Source organism: Wolffia australiana, chromosome 13 (assembly GCF_029677425.1).
Source record: "Wolffia australiana isolate 7733 chromosome 13, ASM2967742v1".
NCBI classification, from domain to species: Eukaryota; Viridiplantae; Streptophyta; class Magnoliopsida; order Alismatales; family Araceae; genus Wolffia; species Wolffia australiana.
Genome location: NC_135847.1, coordinates 3,148,174 through 3,166,237, shown reverse-complemented (window position 1 = coordinate 3,166,237; position 18,064 = coordinate 3,148,174). Strand labels below are relative to the sequence as shown.

Genomic DNA, 18,064 nt, shown 5'->3' with positions numbered 1-18,064 from the left:
TCTCTCTCTCTTATATGTCTCTCATTTCTCACCTCACTCTCTCTATTTTATCATATTTCCCTTCCCTCTCTAACTCTCTCAGACTATCTCCCTCATCTCTCAATCATTTATTGTTTCTATGTCTCTCTCTCTGTCTCTTTCTTCCTCTCTCTTATCTATCTCCCTTATTTCTCACCTCTTTCTCTCCTCTTCTCTCTCTTATCTCTCACTATCCTCTTCTCTCCCTTATATCTCTCCCTTATTCCTCACCTCTCTTTTTATTCTCCTCAATCTTATCTCTCTCTCTCTCCCTCTCATTTCTCACACCTCTCTCTTTCATATTCTCTATCTTATATCTCTCCCAAATCATCTTTGTAAACTTCTTGCTGAAGTCATCCTAAGATTTTTTGGAATCTTGTGATCGAGATGTGAAGGTCATGATAAAAAAATAATGGGCCATCTTGAAGATTCCTTTGATGTCTCAGGTATAAGGAACATGTACACATTAGAGACATGAATTAACCAGGTTGACAGCCAAGTATATAACCATCCATGAACCATGTCCCTACAAAGCATTCATTAGCTCTCCCAGGCATCTCCACACAAATGGTTATGGGATCAACCACCATCATATAAGCAAGAGTTTTCCATTTATTTCAATGTACATCTGGAATAGCCTATGAATAGGAATGTTTATCTACACGTTTAAACAGAAGAAATCGCCATATTTTGATCTCATCATTGCCAATATCCATAGATGAACTCAAACAATTTGTTGATGTCTGTGGGCTTGTAGGTCTCATAATTCCATCTGAATCCATAGTGGCAAGCCAAAGTGGATTCAGATAAAAAATTTAAAGCCAAAGTTTTGGTTTTTTTCCTCAACATTTAAATTTTTTTGATATGAAATTACACTCCTGAAGAAAACATTTTGAGTACCCGACCATAGAAGCATTACATCTCTGATTTTGACGTGCAATTTTTTTGGATGATTTGAATATTATTTTTATTGTTGCTAACATCCAAAACTCGTGTTTTTTTAAAATAAATAATAAGAGAGAGATTAAATAATAAGGGATTTGTGGGATATAAGCTTGTATTGTCTATAAAACTTCTGTTATTTGTATAATATGATTAAATGAATTATTTTCCCCTTTCTTGGCGTAGGCATATCAGTAGTTCTTGCTCAATACCTTAGAATCATTAGTCGTTTTCAACAATCAAGATGCACATCAGGGTAACCTTTTCTAATGATACATGAGTGTAGCTTTCAGTTTCTACGTACAGAAATTTGATAGCTCTAAACTAGAACATCTTACATGTAAACCGATTTCCCTAAAGTTACCCACTTCTAATATTATACGGATTTCCTCTTTATTCTTCATATATTAATGGTTGACACATATGTTTCTTATTATCATAATTATTCTGGACATAAACACAACATGAAGTCCACATTTCTCTAAAATTTGAAACTTTTGATTAGGGTCGACTATAATTGCCCAGTTTTTTAAAACAGAGCAGAGTATACATCCGTTTACTTCAAGATAGACCATTATCTTGTCATTATAACAAAACTTTCTCATTGCATGGTTTTAAGATAAACTGATTATCATACCATCTGATCCCCAGATAAAAATGAATTAATAAACACCTATTTCCATGGTTTTTCACATATTTTTTCATGAGAGAACGAGCAATAAGCGAAATACATAATGTCACATTCCAGGAGAGATATTGAAACACATCATAAAAAAGGTCTCGAATTCCCCCAATGTCAGCTTACTAAGGTCACAAATAGACAATCAAGCAGCCGAAATTTAATTTACATAAGTAGACCAGCCACTTCACCTCGCCCAAAGTGCAACCTGATGAATGGAAAATCAAGAACTAAGTTGCCACAAAATGATACCTGGCATCCACATAGCTCTCAACATCCCACAAGAAGGAGCCAAAAGTCACTGCCTCAAGAACAAGCCTCTGCAAACCAGCAAAACTGATCTTAAGAACCTCGTCCTTCGACGAATCGATGGTCCCCTGCGGCGTGATGACGATCTCCGGCCTCCCAAACAATGCCTCAGTGTGCTTCTCAATTATGCTGAAAGCCTCCTTCGATCGGATTGTGGCATAGCTCTGGAGTGTCTCAGGGTCTAAAGACATGACATAAGACCGCATCCGAGCCGATTTACTCTGTTTTGAGCTGAACCCAGAAAATTCTGAAGAAGATGAAGCAAAGGGTACTTCAGGGTGTGAGGATTTGACTTCATCAGATAAGTTTTTGCCGTTTTCGGAGCCCCAAGGAAGGGTTTTCATAGTCTTCTCCAGCTGAAATCTCTGGTCTACTCTCTTGAGGAAGTACCCATACATGATGGATGCTGCATAAACTTGGCCAACCCGCAGCTTGCTAATCACTGCCATGGTGTTTGAATTCTCAATGCGGTTCCCCAGGATGAGAGAGAGATGGTTCTGGATCATCTCATATGCTTCTGCAGAGTGGAGTTTCTGGATCTTATCTTCCTGGGGAAGCCACTGGGTGTCTCCCATGGGTGGACTTGACAGCTGAGAAACAGCAGGAACAAGTGAAACATTGGCGTCCATGAACTTCTGCACAACCAGAGAGTAGAGGATTTCTTCCAGGGCTCTCTTTCTTTCATTCTCTTTGACCTCGGCGATCCTCCTGCATGGTCAAAACCTCTAATTGTAAGTATTTATGTATTGTAATTGTTGTAAATGGTTAAAAGAGAAGGACTCACTTGTACAGAACTAGATCTGTTCCAACGGTGGATGTCTCCTCTTTCTGGGTTTCCGCTTCTCGATCGGTTTGCAACTGCAGGAGTTGCTGATCGACGGCGGCGGGCAGCAGATGCGGGTGGCTGACCAGAATTTGTGAGAGAAACTGTCCAATTGGTGATTCAAATTGGAGAGGAGCGATCTGAGCTGGAGAAGACTCCGCCGAAGAGGACGAGGCCCTCACGCTGACATTTCTCCGGACTTGAAAACCCCCGGAGACACCAGAACTCCAGACGGATTTGCCACGCTGCGATCGAAATCCAAAATTAATATCCCAATTCAAGATCCTTGGACCTAAACCATCTTCACAATATACAACAAATTAAAAAAGGACGTTCTCAATTCGCCAGTTACCTTGATCAATCTGCCGGAAAACGGATATTTCGAGCCCAGGGAGATGAACTTCGCGCGGCTCAATTTCAAGGCTCCCACAGTAGAGGCTACGCTTCTGGGGGCCGCAAGAGATGCGGACGAATCAATCATCCAGCAATCCGCCATTCCCACAACCTCGAAACCCTAACCCTAGTCCTCGAAAATCGGAAGAACTGGAGAGTTTTGGTGAGCCCCAAATCCCAAGAAACTCGTAGCTGATCTTCAGGAAGACGGATAGAAGGGCGCGTATTTATAGGCTCCCGAAATTTAAAGAAATTTACAATAAAATACAAATTATTAAGTAAAGACCAATATAGCCCTGGCAGTGTCTCCTAAGCCGTGATCCATAGAGGGTATATTGGTACTTTGGTCATTTTAGATATTTAACGGTGTCTGAGGAGAGTATATATATCATATTTTAAGAATTCCAGGGTCTGTGTGCGAGAAGATACTTTTGCTGATCCAACGGGGTAGAGCGGGACACGTCAAATCGGAGGCTGTTCCCTGACCTCACAATCCCACGGCTACGATCGCCCCCGACTTATAAGAGGTGGGGAATTCTACTAATTAGAAAATTTATAATTGAAAATTGAAAAAGAAGGATATTTCCGAGAACGTTTTCAAGCCACGTAGGATTTAGGGGGAGGTAGACGTGGCCAATTTCTTGTCATCCAGAAAACTAGACGCATCCAGAAACTTCTTTTCTTTGGCTTGAAATCATAGAAAGAGTCTATGTTAATATATTATATAACTTGTATCATGAAAATCATGAGATTAGCATTTTTTTGTTGAAACCCCCCAAATATGTGAGGGGATTCGAGGAAATTAACAATTTGGGATAGGCATGTCTAGACGATGACGACGCATGACGATGATGTTGATGGGCAGATGATGAAATTATGGCGACAACATTGATGACATCTGTCTCCAGACAGCCTAAAATTTTGATCATTCACATCGACGTCAACGTCAACATCATAGACGTTGCAACCGTCCACCGTCAGTCCTGATAGGAGCGACCTAATCGCCAGAGAGACCATAACCTGTCTCTACACTATCACTGCCCCCCTCGTGATGCTTGGTACTTCTTCAAGTCCTGAGAACAAAATGTGTTTTTCTTGATCCACCTATAGATGATCTTCGAAAGCTATATAAGTACCTTCTTCACCCTTATCCTAACCTACGTAATGATATCACCATGTGCTTTTATTTTCATGTAGGAACCCATCTCTTAACCTTACCCACTATTACTGATGATATGCTTATCTCCTAAGTCGATTTATCTTCCCTGTTGCGATATATTTTGCTTGTTCTCTTTCTATTTTGAATCCTCTATCTTATCAACCTCATTCTTCTCTCTTATTTTTGCTTTCTCATTACATTCTCTCTAGAAAGAGATGTTTTATGGCCATGCGAAATCTACATGCATTCACTTTTGACTTTGGGGGTTTCTTGACCAGTTCATCTCTATTTTTTGTACCCATTTGAGAAAAAGGGAAAAAACAAGAAAAAAACAAAAATGTATAAATGGGGTTTTTACTTGTATAATCTCCCTTGATGAAATGGTTAGCATGCGCCTTAGTTCATTGAGGTGTCCATGTGTTTCCATATATTTTTGTGACAAAATTTTGATATATTTCCTTGATATATTTTCTTGATAAATTATTGTGACAATTTTCTTGATAAATTTTTGTGACAATTTTCTTCATATATTTCCTTGATATATTTTCTTGATAAATTTTTGTGACAATTTTCTGATATATTTTCTTGATAATTTTTTTTCACCTCCCCCCCTTTCATATAAAATCTTGGGAGTAAGATATCTAAGTTACATTTCCTTTTACACACGTCATCGTTCATCTTCCCTTCCACCTTTGTTTCAAGCCATCCTTCTTTCTCTTATGTCTATACAATTAGCTATCACTTTTCACCATATCCTCACCACCTTGCTTCACCATCTCCTCACCACCTTGGTTAATTTTTGTTGTTTATGGATTCTAGTTAATGCAATAATATTTATGATTTTTCTTACGAGGACAAAACGAGTAAGGGTCTAATCCACAGGGACCAAGCATTGAATAAATTATTTTGAAATTTTAATTATTTATTTATATTTATTTAGGAATAAACAAAATTTAAATTTTATTTTATATTTATTCTTAATCTCTGTGGCAATCAGCAGCGATATCTCTTTCTTCTGCTCCACTCCACTTATGTCCATCTCCATCAATCGTCACTCGACACTTCTGCTCCACTCCACACATACGCACTGAAGAACAACAGAGGGGGACCAAGTGATGATAATTTTATAGTCACCAATGGGAACACAGATGGAACAAGATATGGGCTGATGAGTGACACAATTAGAGGTGGTGTGCATGATGGCGAGAGCCTCGGCTAAAGGAAATGATAACCTAGTAAAAACCAAGAACACATGAGTCTAAAAAAGATGAAGATCACTCAAACCTCATCGTCAGGTGCCCAAAGATCTGATTTGTGATTTTTTTTTCTCATGCCTTGATCTGAACATTGCCCATTGAATTCTTCTCTTTTCATATAAAATAACAAACCCACGCTAGATTTATAATATGCAAATAACTTTGGGAATCATAATTAGGACAAAATCCAAGGGTGCCTTTTTTACAAGGATGAGGGGCTCTATTTTTAGACCTGAGATGGTGTATGAATAGAAGGGACAAATGGAAGCAACCTAAAAAATTCAGCGCAAAAATCTATATGGATCATTTGAAGTTGGAAAAATTATAGTCATTGACATTTTCTCTCTCCTCGTCGTAGATTGCTAGTGTTGCACGGAATCACCTAATTTTCCAAAGATTCTATGGTGTAATCTGCATTAAAATAAATGTTCCATTTCTCCTCCAATACATATCTTTGTTGGCAAAATATTGTCTACAATTAGCATCCAAAATATTGTCGCACGTAGACATGTATCCTCAAATTCCAATGTGAGAAAATCCAATGGATTCTTGTTTGTTCAATCTCATGCAGCCACTTATACTTGAAATTGAAGAAAGAAAATAACCAATATTTGCACAATAAATGTGTTATTTCTCCCTCTCTCTGCCACATATGTCACATTAGACCACTTTAAATATGGTAAAGAAACTAAATTCCTACTTTTTCCACGCGACCAATGCACTTCAATGTGCGCTTTTTGTGGTTAAAACTAGTGATTGGTCACCATTTGATCTAATCGAATGGTTACACGTGGCAGGATGGGAAATAAAACTGAAAATTTGTTAGCTAATTGAATTAAACTAAATTGAAGTCATAAAGATATAATACATATAATATCAACTAAGAAAATTAACATACATATGAATATAATTTCAAAAAATTCATAAAATATATTCTAGCTCATTAAGATAATCTGTTAAAGAATATGATGTTGGGAAAATCCTTAAAAATACCAAAGCATCCAAAAACTGGATATTACTGTTGGATTGATAACATGCAAACATAACTATTTTAGTGCATAAAACATATAGTTTTTGTTATATTGATCTATTTACAGTGTTATCATCTCTCACCAGTGCATGGTAATGTGTGACAACAAATCATGATTGCATAGTGCTCCAATTGTGAGATCAAACTGTGTGCTTTTTAGTGCACACAGACACAATGATCAGGATAAAAAGAAAAAAATTAAATTGTAGTCAATGTAATGGAAACCTAGGAATTGTAACAGTTTGAGAGATAATTTGGGTAACACTTTGCAGTAAATAAGGTGCAAAGTGTCAGACGCATGGCGACACTATATATTCATCGTAAAGGCTGGAAAATGCATGAATAAGTGGCCATGTTTTATTGGACCAGAGTGAAGATAGTGGTGACATGATGCTGTAATTTGAAATACCGTGACACACCTTTGTTATTTGGTTATTAATGCATTATCAATTTTTTAGGGGTATGTGTCAAAGCAGACTTTAGCTCAGAATTCACCACCTTATAAGGATTCGCAATTATTATTGAAACAACATTGGTGTGGACAGATGAGAGAGAATTAAAATAAAGAGCCTACATTGAGACAATTTCCAACCTTGATATCTGATGGCCTAGAGGGTGGATTATGGCAACATTTTGAGGGTAGGTTTGGGATTATGTCCTCTATTGATCCATGCCTAGTATCTATATTGTGATGTCGGACGTCATCGTCAGCGTCGTCCGATGGGTAAAGCACTAAGTGTATGTAACTACATGATGTAATGTAACCTAGGAGAATGTACGTGCAGTCCCCGACCCGTGAAGATTCGCCAAACTCCAAGCTCTGAAGCAGACGTCCGGTGACGATGACGGTGACCCTCTGACCCTCATCGGAGTGACGATGGTGACTACGACTCCGAATGGAATAATTCTGTAGGGGCTCACACGTAATGGACGGGCTCGGCCCGTGCCTAGGAAGACGCTCAAATTTGTAGTTTTCTCGTTAAATTTCTCTCACCTAATCTAACCCGAGCGCGGTGGAGTGTAGTCGAAAAATATACTGAAATAAGTAATTAAACTAACGAGCAAGGGAACGGCGTACCTCATCGATCGGCACTCGTCATCAATGTGTTTGTTGATGTATGGGCTAGTATGGGTAGGAATGGGGAAGGGTGTCAAAGAGAAGTTTGGAGCAGTTCAGCAGTCGGAGACAACACAATGCGGTAGGATGGGGATCGTTGTGGCCGGAGTGGGATGGCACGACGAATCAGCAGAGCGACGGGCATGCGGACAGGTTGCCACAGAGCGGTCTCAAAGCGCACCCAGACAGCTTTGAAGAGTTAGACCTGAGTGATTCCCTCATCGTGTACGAGGGCGTTTGTTCGTTGACCTCATCGACCTGTTCAAGACCAGGATGGCGCGTCTGCAGGTTATCAAACCATAGGGAGTGGTTAGGGACTCGTCAAATTGACCCCCCTCGCGGAATAGCACGGGGTCACGACCGCAAAGGGTGAACCACGTTCCGCTATGAACACCAGCCGATGGAATTGTCTGCGTGCGAGGATGTTTCAATGCCCTGCTTGAGTTTGGAGGACCAACACCTTGCTTCGTGAGAGGTTTGACTTCAGCACGATGGAGTTTCGCCCGTGAGGGTCGACAATCCAAGTATGGTCGCGTTGAACAGGTGGATCGGGATCTGGAACGACTGGGTAACGCGTGGTGAGCACGTTTGTGAAGGCTCGCGGGGACGGGTTGCGATGACCAGGCCCGAGATCCCACGGTGGTTGGTGCTCTTCAGGCGATTTGAGGCTATTTGGCACTATGGATTGACGAACTTCGTCGAGACCCTGATATCCCAGACGTTGCGTAGTGCTTTGGCAAAATTGGGCGGTGAGGAGAACCAGGATCATCGTCCACGGCGCTTCAACTTGACTCACATGGGCATACAAAGTCATCAATTGTTCTTTTCAGTGGCAGGGTTGAAGCGAGCAAATCTTCTACGTCTCCCTGTTCACTCTTCCTTTTCTTCCTTCTTCTTCCTCTCCTTCTTCCACTCTCCTCTTCTTCTTCATCCTCTTCTTCTTCTCCCAAGATGAGACCTGGACGTGGAATAACTGCAACACAAATTCCAGATCTAAGATTGAACGTGGTCCCATCATGGCCTTATATAGGGCCATGATGGGCCCTTACATGGAGTTCAGAAAGGAGAGTCTAATAAGGATCTCCCCCTTCATTACAACACAAATAAGAAACAACGGACAAGACTATGTGACTTGAAACGATATGGACGACTGAAAACAGAAATAAAGACGGCTGAAAAAAGATAACAAAAACATGAAGATACGAGCGTGGACGTGCTCTACCCGGGGTATTTAAACCCGGGCGTCTTCACGGACGCTTTGGCATGCCGGTCGGGCTGGACACGGACCGGCGGTGACGCTGATGACCGGCGATGATGATTCGTTGGCTCTGTCGGGAGGTGCTCCATCATATTGGAAGGTGCTGAACACTTAAAACCCATATTGGAAAAGCTCCTACATTGGTAGGCTTAGTAAAAGACATGATTACATGATCCATGATTATATCTTGGTGCATTGGATTGATTATAGCTAGGAGACAACATAGATGCGTGAAAGCTCATCCTGAATGAGTAAACTGCCGTGATCTCGGACTAATATAAGGATCTAAGGTTATTTTATTACACCTAAATTCCATCCTCTTCTCAACACTCATTTAGTTAGATCCCTTTTATCCGTCTCATTTACATTCGTCGATTGAATCACACAGTACATCATGCCATTCAATCCACCATGACCTAATCAATAGAGATTTTATATATTTTAGGTCACATATATATATTCTTATTATTTTACCCCTCTTCTCGTATTTCTTCCATTCCTGAACATATCATATCTATCCATTCATCTCAGATCTGTAAAACCCATGATGAATGAAAAAGACACCCATGAATTTTGTCCCCTTTAAATATTAACCGAATGATTTTCTCATTCAAAATATCATTTAGATCTCTTCTTTACTATAAAGAATAATTGAAGGATTGATGATTTGATTAAGATTCATGAGGAGGCAGCACAACTCGACAAATTGGGCTTGTGACAACATGGTTAGCTTGATCTTTAATTTTTCTAAGACCCTCACCTTTATCCTTTTTCCTAGTTTTTTAATTGATAACCCGTAATTTATTGGGTTACTTTTGTGAAATTTACACATTTATTAGATTCTTATGAACCTTATTAGACTTATTATAATTGTGTGTTATCAACACTTAAATGATCAAATCTATTTATTAGATTCATATTGTGATTTTTATGGATTTAATATTAATTTAAAGATTTTTACGACATTATATTGTTAAAATAAATTAATTTTATGATTTGGAGTATATTTTTTACATATTTTTTTACCTTAAATTCATTGATATATGATTTTTCTCAGTCAAAATAAATATTTAATAATGAATTATTACTTTTTGCCTTAAAAATGTGCCTGCCATGTGTTGATATTTGATGAATTGAATGGTGAGCAATAAAAAAAGATCCACATTGATTGGTTGTGGTAATCGCTGTGGAAAGTTAAAAAAATTAATTTTTGTCTTTTCTTCGACAGTTACATGTGCCATTCTCGAAGCGGGTGGTTGCAAAACCAAAAGTGCAGAACCTAAGATTAGGTGACTGTGTCAATCATTAAGAGCTGGCGATTGGACATCTCAACCACCAACCTAAAACAAGGAAGCATCAGCGCTGATGACAAGGAGAGAGAAGTAAGTGGACGGGTAGGATTGCGCCAAATTCAAAGTTTTATATCTGATGATCTACTAGTCTGATTGAGTAGAATTTTGTAGGAATGCTTCATCTTCCCCTCTTTCGATCCATACCATTTGATCTATAAATAAAGGTGTAAATCCCTATCAAATTTATCCTTAAATGATTTCTACTCATGTGGGGCGATTGAAAGATAGTGAGTTTTTGAGATTCATCAAGCATGTTATTGGTGTCCACGGTATGTGGGAAGAGGTAATAGAAAAGAGGGTGAGCTTACATGGACTCAAACCACAGTGATCCTAGTGGAATGTAAGGATCTACGTTAAGTATCATCGCCTCATGTTGTTCTTTCTCAGCCCTATTATTAGCTTAGATTGATTTCCCTATCATGTCTTACCATCATGGCGCTCCCGTACACTCTTGAATCATGTCTTACCACCTACATGTCACCATCTTATCATTAGCTTACATGTCACTACTTTAAGAATATTGAGTCCTTAATTACCGCTTCCTACGAGACGATCCATACTCATCACTAGCTAAAATTACTAAGTGATAAAAGGTTTATATTTTTACTGAATAATCTCAAACATACCAACAACGAAGTAAAACCCTAATTCTTGGCCTTGTGAGTCATAATTGAAGATAGCCTAGGTCTTCACCATCGCACATGCTACTACCAACTCCATTGTTCGACAATGCGTACCCACCACCATATTGACTGCTATTATTAGTGGACAAACAATATCGATGGCCCACTCTATCATTCATTGGTGTTAATCCAATTCATCTTTGTTGTGTTCCATGATGATGAAACCACTTCATTCCAACCATTACACTCACCATTTTTCACTATCCCCCAACACTAATCAAAGCACTACTTAATGTAATATTATTACTTAATTTTTTGTTTTAATAAAATACCATAAAAGTCATAGAGTTATTCTGTTAATTTTACATGATTAAAGTTAAATAGATTAATAGTTTTCTCACTAATTATCTTGAAATAAATTTGCACAAATTATATTTATAGCTTTAATTATTGAAAATATTTTTGGGAAATATATATGGGATTCCAATTAAAAATGTATTCCACTTCTCGTTTGATATTCGTTTACATAACATATTTATTATCATCCATGTGTGATGCTTATAATTGAAGGCCACGAATACATTCAATGACTATGTGAATCATGATGAGATCATAATTCAGAGATCACTAGTGTTTAAACATGTGTATTAACTAATCCTATTCGAAGGATACTCAAGGAGGAAATCAAAATATCATAACAGATAGTGGAATGCGTAACTTGATGTATTCTAGAATTCATCTGTATGAATGCTAGAATGCTATTATACCTATCATCAATCCGGTTTATTCATCTCACCAATGTGTAAATGGTTGTGTCTTTTTTATGACCTAACAATCTCTGATAAGGGGATTCCAAACCATCCTAGCTCATATGTAGCACGATCCACGAAGGTAATTGTGGGGTCAAGATGGGACTGTCCACCCTCGGTAATAGAAGAGATTTAATGAAGGAAAATGATAGTGTCAAATACTTGGCTAGGATAGCAGAAATATCAAAGAACTTGTTCTCTAATGGTTTCCCCATGAATCAATACTTACTAGATGACTAAGTAAACGTCCCCTAAGTCATTAAAGATCCTTGCATGCATGAGGGATGAGGGAGTGGACACAAGGTTCCTTTGCATAGTCTAGGGAACAAAGTCTAGCTTTGCACCACATGGGCCATCTACTTAACCAATCGATTGGGTTAAATCAATCACTGATTAACTAATTTATATGTGATGTGGTTAATTAATCAGGTCAGCTCAATGTATTAGGTCACTAAAGCTAATAACTTGTCTAATACATAGTGTCAGGCGGTCAAATCGTGAGATAGGACAAATGCTCAAATTCGGCGCGTGCCGGCCTTAGTGCTTGGAGCAGAACAGTGAGAAGCCTGGATCTCTTGCAGCGGAAGTCTTTGCAATAGCTTAAGTATGCATAGAAGGGGTTAGAGAAGAGGGTGGGGAGACAACCCCATCGGGGAATAGGATCATTGCATTAATATCATAAAGAGGTTACATCGTAGTCATGAGGATTACAAGGGGGAAGATGAGGGTTGATACTAAAGTAATGAGATGAGGCGCAACATGCCTTGATAGTGTTTCTCTTGCTCTTGCGCCTTGAGGCCCAGTGCTCCGCGCGCGTGTCTTCCAGCCCCACCACTACCGTGTGCCCCCAGGTCTGGCACCGCGCGCCCGTGGGCCTAGCAATCACACATGCCATCCCAGCCTCGGTGATCACACACGCCATCAGCACTTGCGCTGACACCTATCGCGCAGTCCGCTCGGACACTATCGTGTTCGACGCCTCCAGCTGGGCAATGTGCGCCCAACGCTACCCCCATGGGTCCGCGCACCCACACCATCTCGAAGCTCTATGCGCCAATGCCTTAGTCTCCTGGAGAGATGCCTCCCGCACTGCGCCCCATACACGCGATCCACGCAGCACGTGCACAGCTGCATGGCTCACCCGCACGACTCCGCACGCAATGTCGTGGCACTGCCACACAACCTGCACATCTCGCGCACGCATGCGCTGCTGGGTGCCCGCGCGTGAGCTTTCGATAGCCTGCGCGCCCGGTACGCACGGGCCTCCCTTAATCCACCGCGCTTTAGTGTCGACGGGCACGTGCACCTTAAGGGCGATGGCCTAAAAGATCAGGGTCGGATATTGCTGTCCATAGTGCATGTTGTGACATCGCACTGAGGAACTCAGTCTCGAAATCATGAGTCCCCTACACGTACATGTCATTCCATAGCACGCAGACCTCTGTGTAGGAATCCACATACTTTGGGGCCTTAAACATGGGCTTTGAGGGTCATTCACACAAGGTTTTTGGATGTTGGTAGATATAATCTAAGTTAATGAACTTCTATAAATTATTCCGGAGGACATGGAATTTTATAAATTTTTTCCACAGACTTTTATGAAAAATTTCCCAAATAGTATAAATAAAGGGGACACCCTCATTTTATACCCATGCGAGTATGTTTGAGCGACCCCCTCCCTTTCTTCTTTTTTTCTTCCATGAGTCATTCTTCTAAGGAAATGGATTTTCAGAAGCAAAGTTTCTGGAAGAAGAGGATATCCAATACTCTAAAGATCATGTGGATATGTCTAGAGGCCGGACATCTGAATGGCTTAAAGATGCTCACTTGAGGAACCAAGAAATATTATATTTAATTTATGCTTATGTGATTGTTTGAGTTTTTCCATACATTAATTGAATGAAAGAATATTAATAATATCTATATATAGAAATATAGATAGAGGTAGAGATAGAGACAGAGATAGAAATAGAAATAAAGACAGAGATAGAGATAGAAGTAGAGATATAGATAGAGATAGAGATAGACACATAGGGTAGAGATAAAGATAAAAAAAGAGATAGAGATAGAGATAGAGATACAGATAGAGATAGATGTAGAGAAAGAGATAGAGATAGATATAGAGTTAAATAAAAAGATATACAAAGAGATAGATATAGAGATATTGAAAGAGATAGAGATAGAGATAGATGTAGAGATAGATATAGAGATAGAGATAAAGATAGAGATTAATATAGCGATAGAGATAGAGATAGAGATAAATATAGATATAGATATAGATATAGAGCTTAAAAAAGAGATAGAGATAAAGATAGAGATAAAAAGGATCGAAGGAACAAATTATAGGGATAAGAAGGAGATTTGGCCTTAATTTGTTTTGAGGGGATTTGGAAACCAAATTGATAACTCTATCTCATAAAACACCCTAATCTCCCTAGAATTCAAAATTTTTTAATAATTTTTTTCTAGTTCTTAGTTTGCAATTGGCATAATCAGATCAACTCAATGCTCACTCATCTTGATCCTAGTAAGGACTTGGACATTCCACTCAAGTCTAGCGTTTTAGAAATTCAGACCAAGATCAAGAAGAATAATCATATGTTTCACTAAAACTTAATCCAAATCACACTAAAAATCAAATACAATGCAGTAAAAAATTACCAAATACAAGTGATCCAGGATGAAGCTCCTCTCTGTCTTGTAGCTGTGAAAGAATCACCTCAAGAATGACTTCCCCAACTCAAAATTCTGCTTTTATTCTTAGATTATATGGTAAAAGTTATTATTTTACCCCTAATTAGTAATTAATTTTTAGGCATCTATTTAAAATTTATCTGAATTATATCATACAGATAGAAAGAGGAGGTTGAGACGAGAAAATCCATTAAAAAAACACCTCAATCGGACTCCAGGATCAAAAGTTATTAATAAATGAATTTTGACCAATCATAGCCATTTATTTATTTATTCATTTATTCACTTAATTTTTTTCCTTACATGCAATGATGTGTCGACTGCTGATTGGTTGGAAAAATTTAACCTTAGTTGGCGCCTCCTCTCTCGACACACCACGTACCCCCTACAGGGAATAATACAAAATAAAGCTCGTACATCGTGCTTTGTATGTATATGTGCAGTTTTACTTCTGCCAGCTAGTCAAAGAGCTCCACGTCACCTCCCGTGTGTGCCCTTTGTATGCGCTGCACAGGCGGTGAACTTACCGCCCAGAGATAGGAATATTCGCTGACGTATCTCGACCGTTGGGTTCTCTTCCGACGGCCAAGATTTGGCCACGTGGCCACTCGAAATCTGTATTGGATTTGTTGTGCTTAAGTACCTAAAAAGTATTTATGTAAATGCACCTCTGCTTTCTTTCTCATTCATTTTTCCTAAAAAAATTGAAAATCATAAAAATATTCAGATTAATTCAATAAAACCCTGTAACTATTTTACTTGTATCTTTATGCCTAGAATGGATGACCGAGAGCTGTTTTAAGGGCATAATTGCAACAAAAATTTAAGAAAAGCCCCTCCAAATTTATAAATTGCTTTAAAACTTTTTAATTATAAATATATCCTTTTTCAATTTAAAAATTCATTTCTTGTGTGAATAAATTCCCAAAAATCCAATAAATTTCTAAAAAATATAGAAAATTCAGTAATTCGTCCTACACTAATTAACATAAAATTAATTTTTAGACCTGCCATTTCTATTTAAATAGAATTATTCCAAGCTTAAATAATTTCCATAAAATTCATAAATTAACATAAAATTAGGGAAAAACCAGAATTCACTTGGAAAAATTAATTAACATGTAAATATATGATAACTACCCTATTTTAAACTCTTTAAATGTGTACCTTTGTGCTAATTGTTTGAATTAAATACCAAATTTAAGGTGTTATCACCACTTAATCATGATCCTGAACTTTTTGATGCAACTGAACTAAAAATAACTAGAATTTCATGCTCAGGAACTCATAGGTCATAGTCAAAGTACAATCGTTTGTCCATAATACACCTTTGGTATCTTAGGTCTAAGGACCACTTACACAATGGCGCTGAGAATGCCATACTTATCATATGAGTGAGACTGTTATTATATCCAGATACTTCAATGTCCTTCTCAAGTATCCTTTGAATATGAACATTTAGACCACATGCTTAAAGGCAAGTGAGCTCTATATTATGATCTTATATGAATTCGCTAAGTATGATCATGTATTCATAGACTTCACTATAAGCATCACTGTGCATCATAACATCCAAATAATTGGGTTGTTTCTATGCAATTTCGAAACACTTTATGTATTGCAATAATTAGATGTACTGTTATCAAGCTTAAAATTATTAAATATATTTTTCATTTAATGGCATTTTTAAGAATCACACCAACAACATTCTTTAAAGAAATTAATTTTCTAACATAAAAATATTTTTATTAATTTATTTGAGAATGTATTTTTGAGATATTAATTTTCTAAGTCATTATAAATATATGTTATATTCCTATAACTTCCTATAATTTAGTTTAGAAACTTAAATTGAGGCCCACCACTTATCACCAATTGATTCGATGGAAGATGAATGATCAAGAGTTTTGGCAATTAGTAGTGCATCTAATCATTGGGATAAGTTGTCTTTATGCCATCACAAACCATAATGCCACAACGGCAAATCATTAGCTGACACCTTTCACCTTTTTTTTAATTTACAGGATGGAGGTTGAGAAGGTAATGATTATTTTTTGTTGTGTTTTTGAAGCAGAAAAGTCAAAAAGATGATTTTCAGATTTGGCAAATTATGTGGGGGGGAAAGGAATAAAGTGTGGCATGGCTCATGAATTTGTTTGGCCACATATTTCGTTGAAAGTCTTCACTGAAACATGTTGATGTGTTAGTGAACAAACACATCAGTCAGTGTGTCATTTAATAGAAAAATGAGAAATTTAACGTGATGCGTCGCGATGTCGTTGCGGCACAATGACTTAATAATAAAACTAGTGCATTTTGTCTGGTTTTTTGTGGCAACATGCAGTACTCATAGAGTTACCATTTGTAAAGGACAAGGAGATTTCACTAATCATTAAAAAGGAATATTTTGGGACCTCCATCCGCCAATTGAATATGAGGAAGCGATATAGTCAATGACAAGGAGAGAGAAAAAGTCAACATCCAAGATTAATGGTGTGTGACAGTTGATGGCAATGATGTGAATGAAGTGGAGTAGATGAAGGAAATGAAGTGGGAGATGGTAGCAGATATAAGCCAACAATTGATTGAGTGGGCGAGTGATATAGATTTATCGTTGCTAGTGACAACAAAGATGAAGGTGGATATACATGAACAAGCAGTGGAGTATGTGGTGGCAAGTTAGAAAATATAGCTTATCATTGATGATAATAGCCTACCTAAAATAACAAATATCTGGTTCTGAATTAAAATGAAGATTACTCTAAACTTTTCATCAGGCACCCAATGAGCCAAGTCATGATTGTTCTACATGAGTCTTGATTAGAACATCACTCCTTCAATCCTTTACTCTTGAGATTAAATAACCAACTAAAATGAGAAAATCACTCTGCTAATCATAATTTAGAGTAAAACCTAATGGTGTCTTAAAATATTAGAGGATCTATTTATACATCGAACATGGATAAATAGAGGAGGTAAATACAGTCAAACATGAACATGGATAACTTGAGTCTAAAACTCCTCAATGGTTAGATACTGCACTCATAGTCATTCATATTTTCCAAAGATTTTGCATCAATGGCCACATTGAAATAAATGATCCTTTTAATTACTGACATTTATGCTTAATTCCTATATAAATAACCAAACATTTGCATCACTATCCATGTTTACATGTTGTTCTCAATCTCATTCTGCCGCATGTCTATAAAGAAAAAAGAAATAAAATTACATATGTACCATAATTGTGCATTTTTTTCTCATTAAACCTTGTCGTGACATGTGTCCTTGTGCATTAAAATAACCATATGTAGGCAAGTGCATGTATTATTATAAAAGATGTCTTTCTTTTGTCAGTTTATGTAAGTTAAAATCAATAATCATACCGAATTGTGTTTTGATTGCGTCTTAGTTATGGGCTATCCCCAATGATTGGCTGGTGTCAATCATTTTGATACATGGCAGAGCAGGTTAAATAAAATAAATTATGTTTTAAAACTTTTAAAAGATTTAAATAAAGTCATAGTTGGTCTCAATTATAAAATTATTTTTGTTATGAAATTAATGTCAAATTTTCCATAAATACCCAAAAAAACTAAGAA

General features: G+C 37.7%; 1 protein-coding gene across 1 annotated transcript; it reads right to left on the bottom strand.

Annotated features, from left to right (window-relative positions):
• Nucleotides 1-1,679: 1,679 nt before the first annotated feature.
• Nucleotides 1,680-3,359, bottom strand: LOC144711030 (UV-B-induced protein At3g17800, chloroplastic-like). The gene is made up of 3 exons (XM_078584940.1): nucleotides 3,124-3,359; nucleotides 2,733-3,016; nucleotides 1,680-2,656 (listed from the first exon to the last, which is right to left on the bottom strand). The coding sequence occupies exons 1-3, from the start codon at nucleotides 3,265-3,267 to the stop codon at nucleotides 1,870-1,872; spliced, it is 1,215 nt and encodes a 404-aa protein (XP_078441066.1). The 5' UTR covers nucleotides 3,268-3,359; the 3' UTR covers nucleotides 1,680-1,869.
• Nucleotides 3,360-18,064: the final 14,705 nt, after the last annotated feature.

Bases quoted from the DNA above. Each gene is read 5' to 3' on its own strand.
- LOC144711030 (XM_078584940.1), bottom strand. From the start codon at position 3,267: ATGGCGGATTGCTGGATGATTGATTCGTCCGCATCTCTTGCGGCCCCC. The intron at 3,017-3,123 runs GTAACTGGCGAA...TTTCGATCGCAG, and splicing joins TTTCCGGCAGATTGATCAAG to CGTGGCAAATCCGTCTGGAG. The intron at 2,657-2,732 runs GTGAGTCCTTCT...TTGACCATGCAG, and splicing joins ACAGATCTAGTTCTGTACAA to GAGGATCGCCGAGGTCAAAG.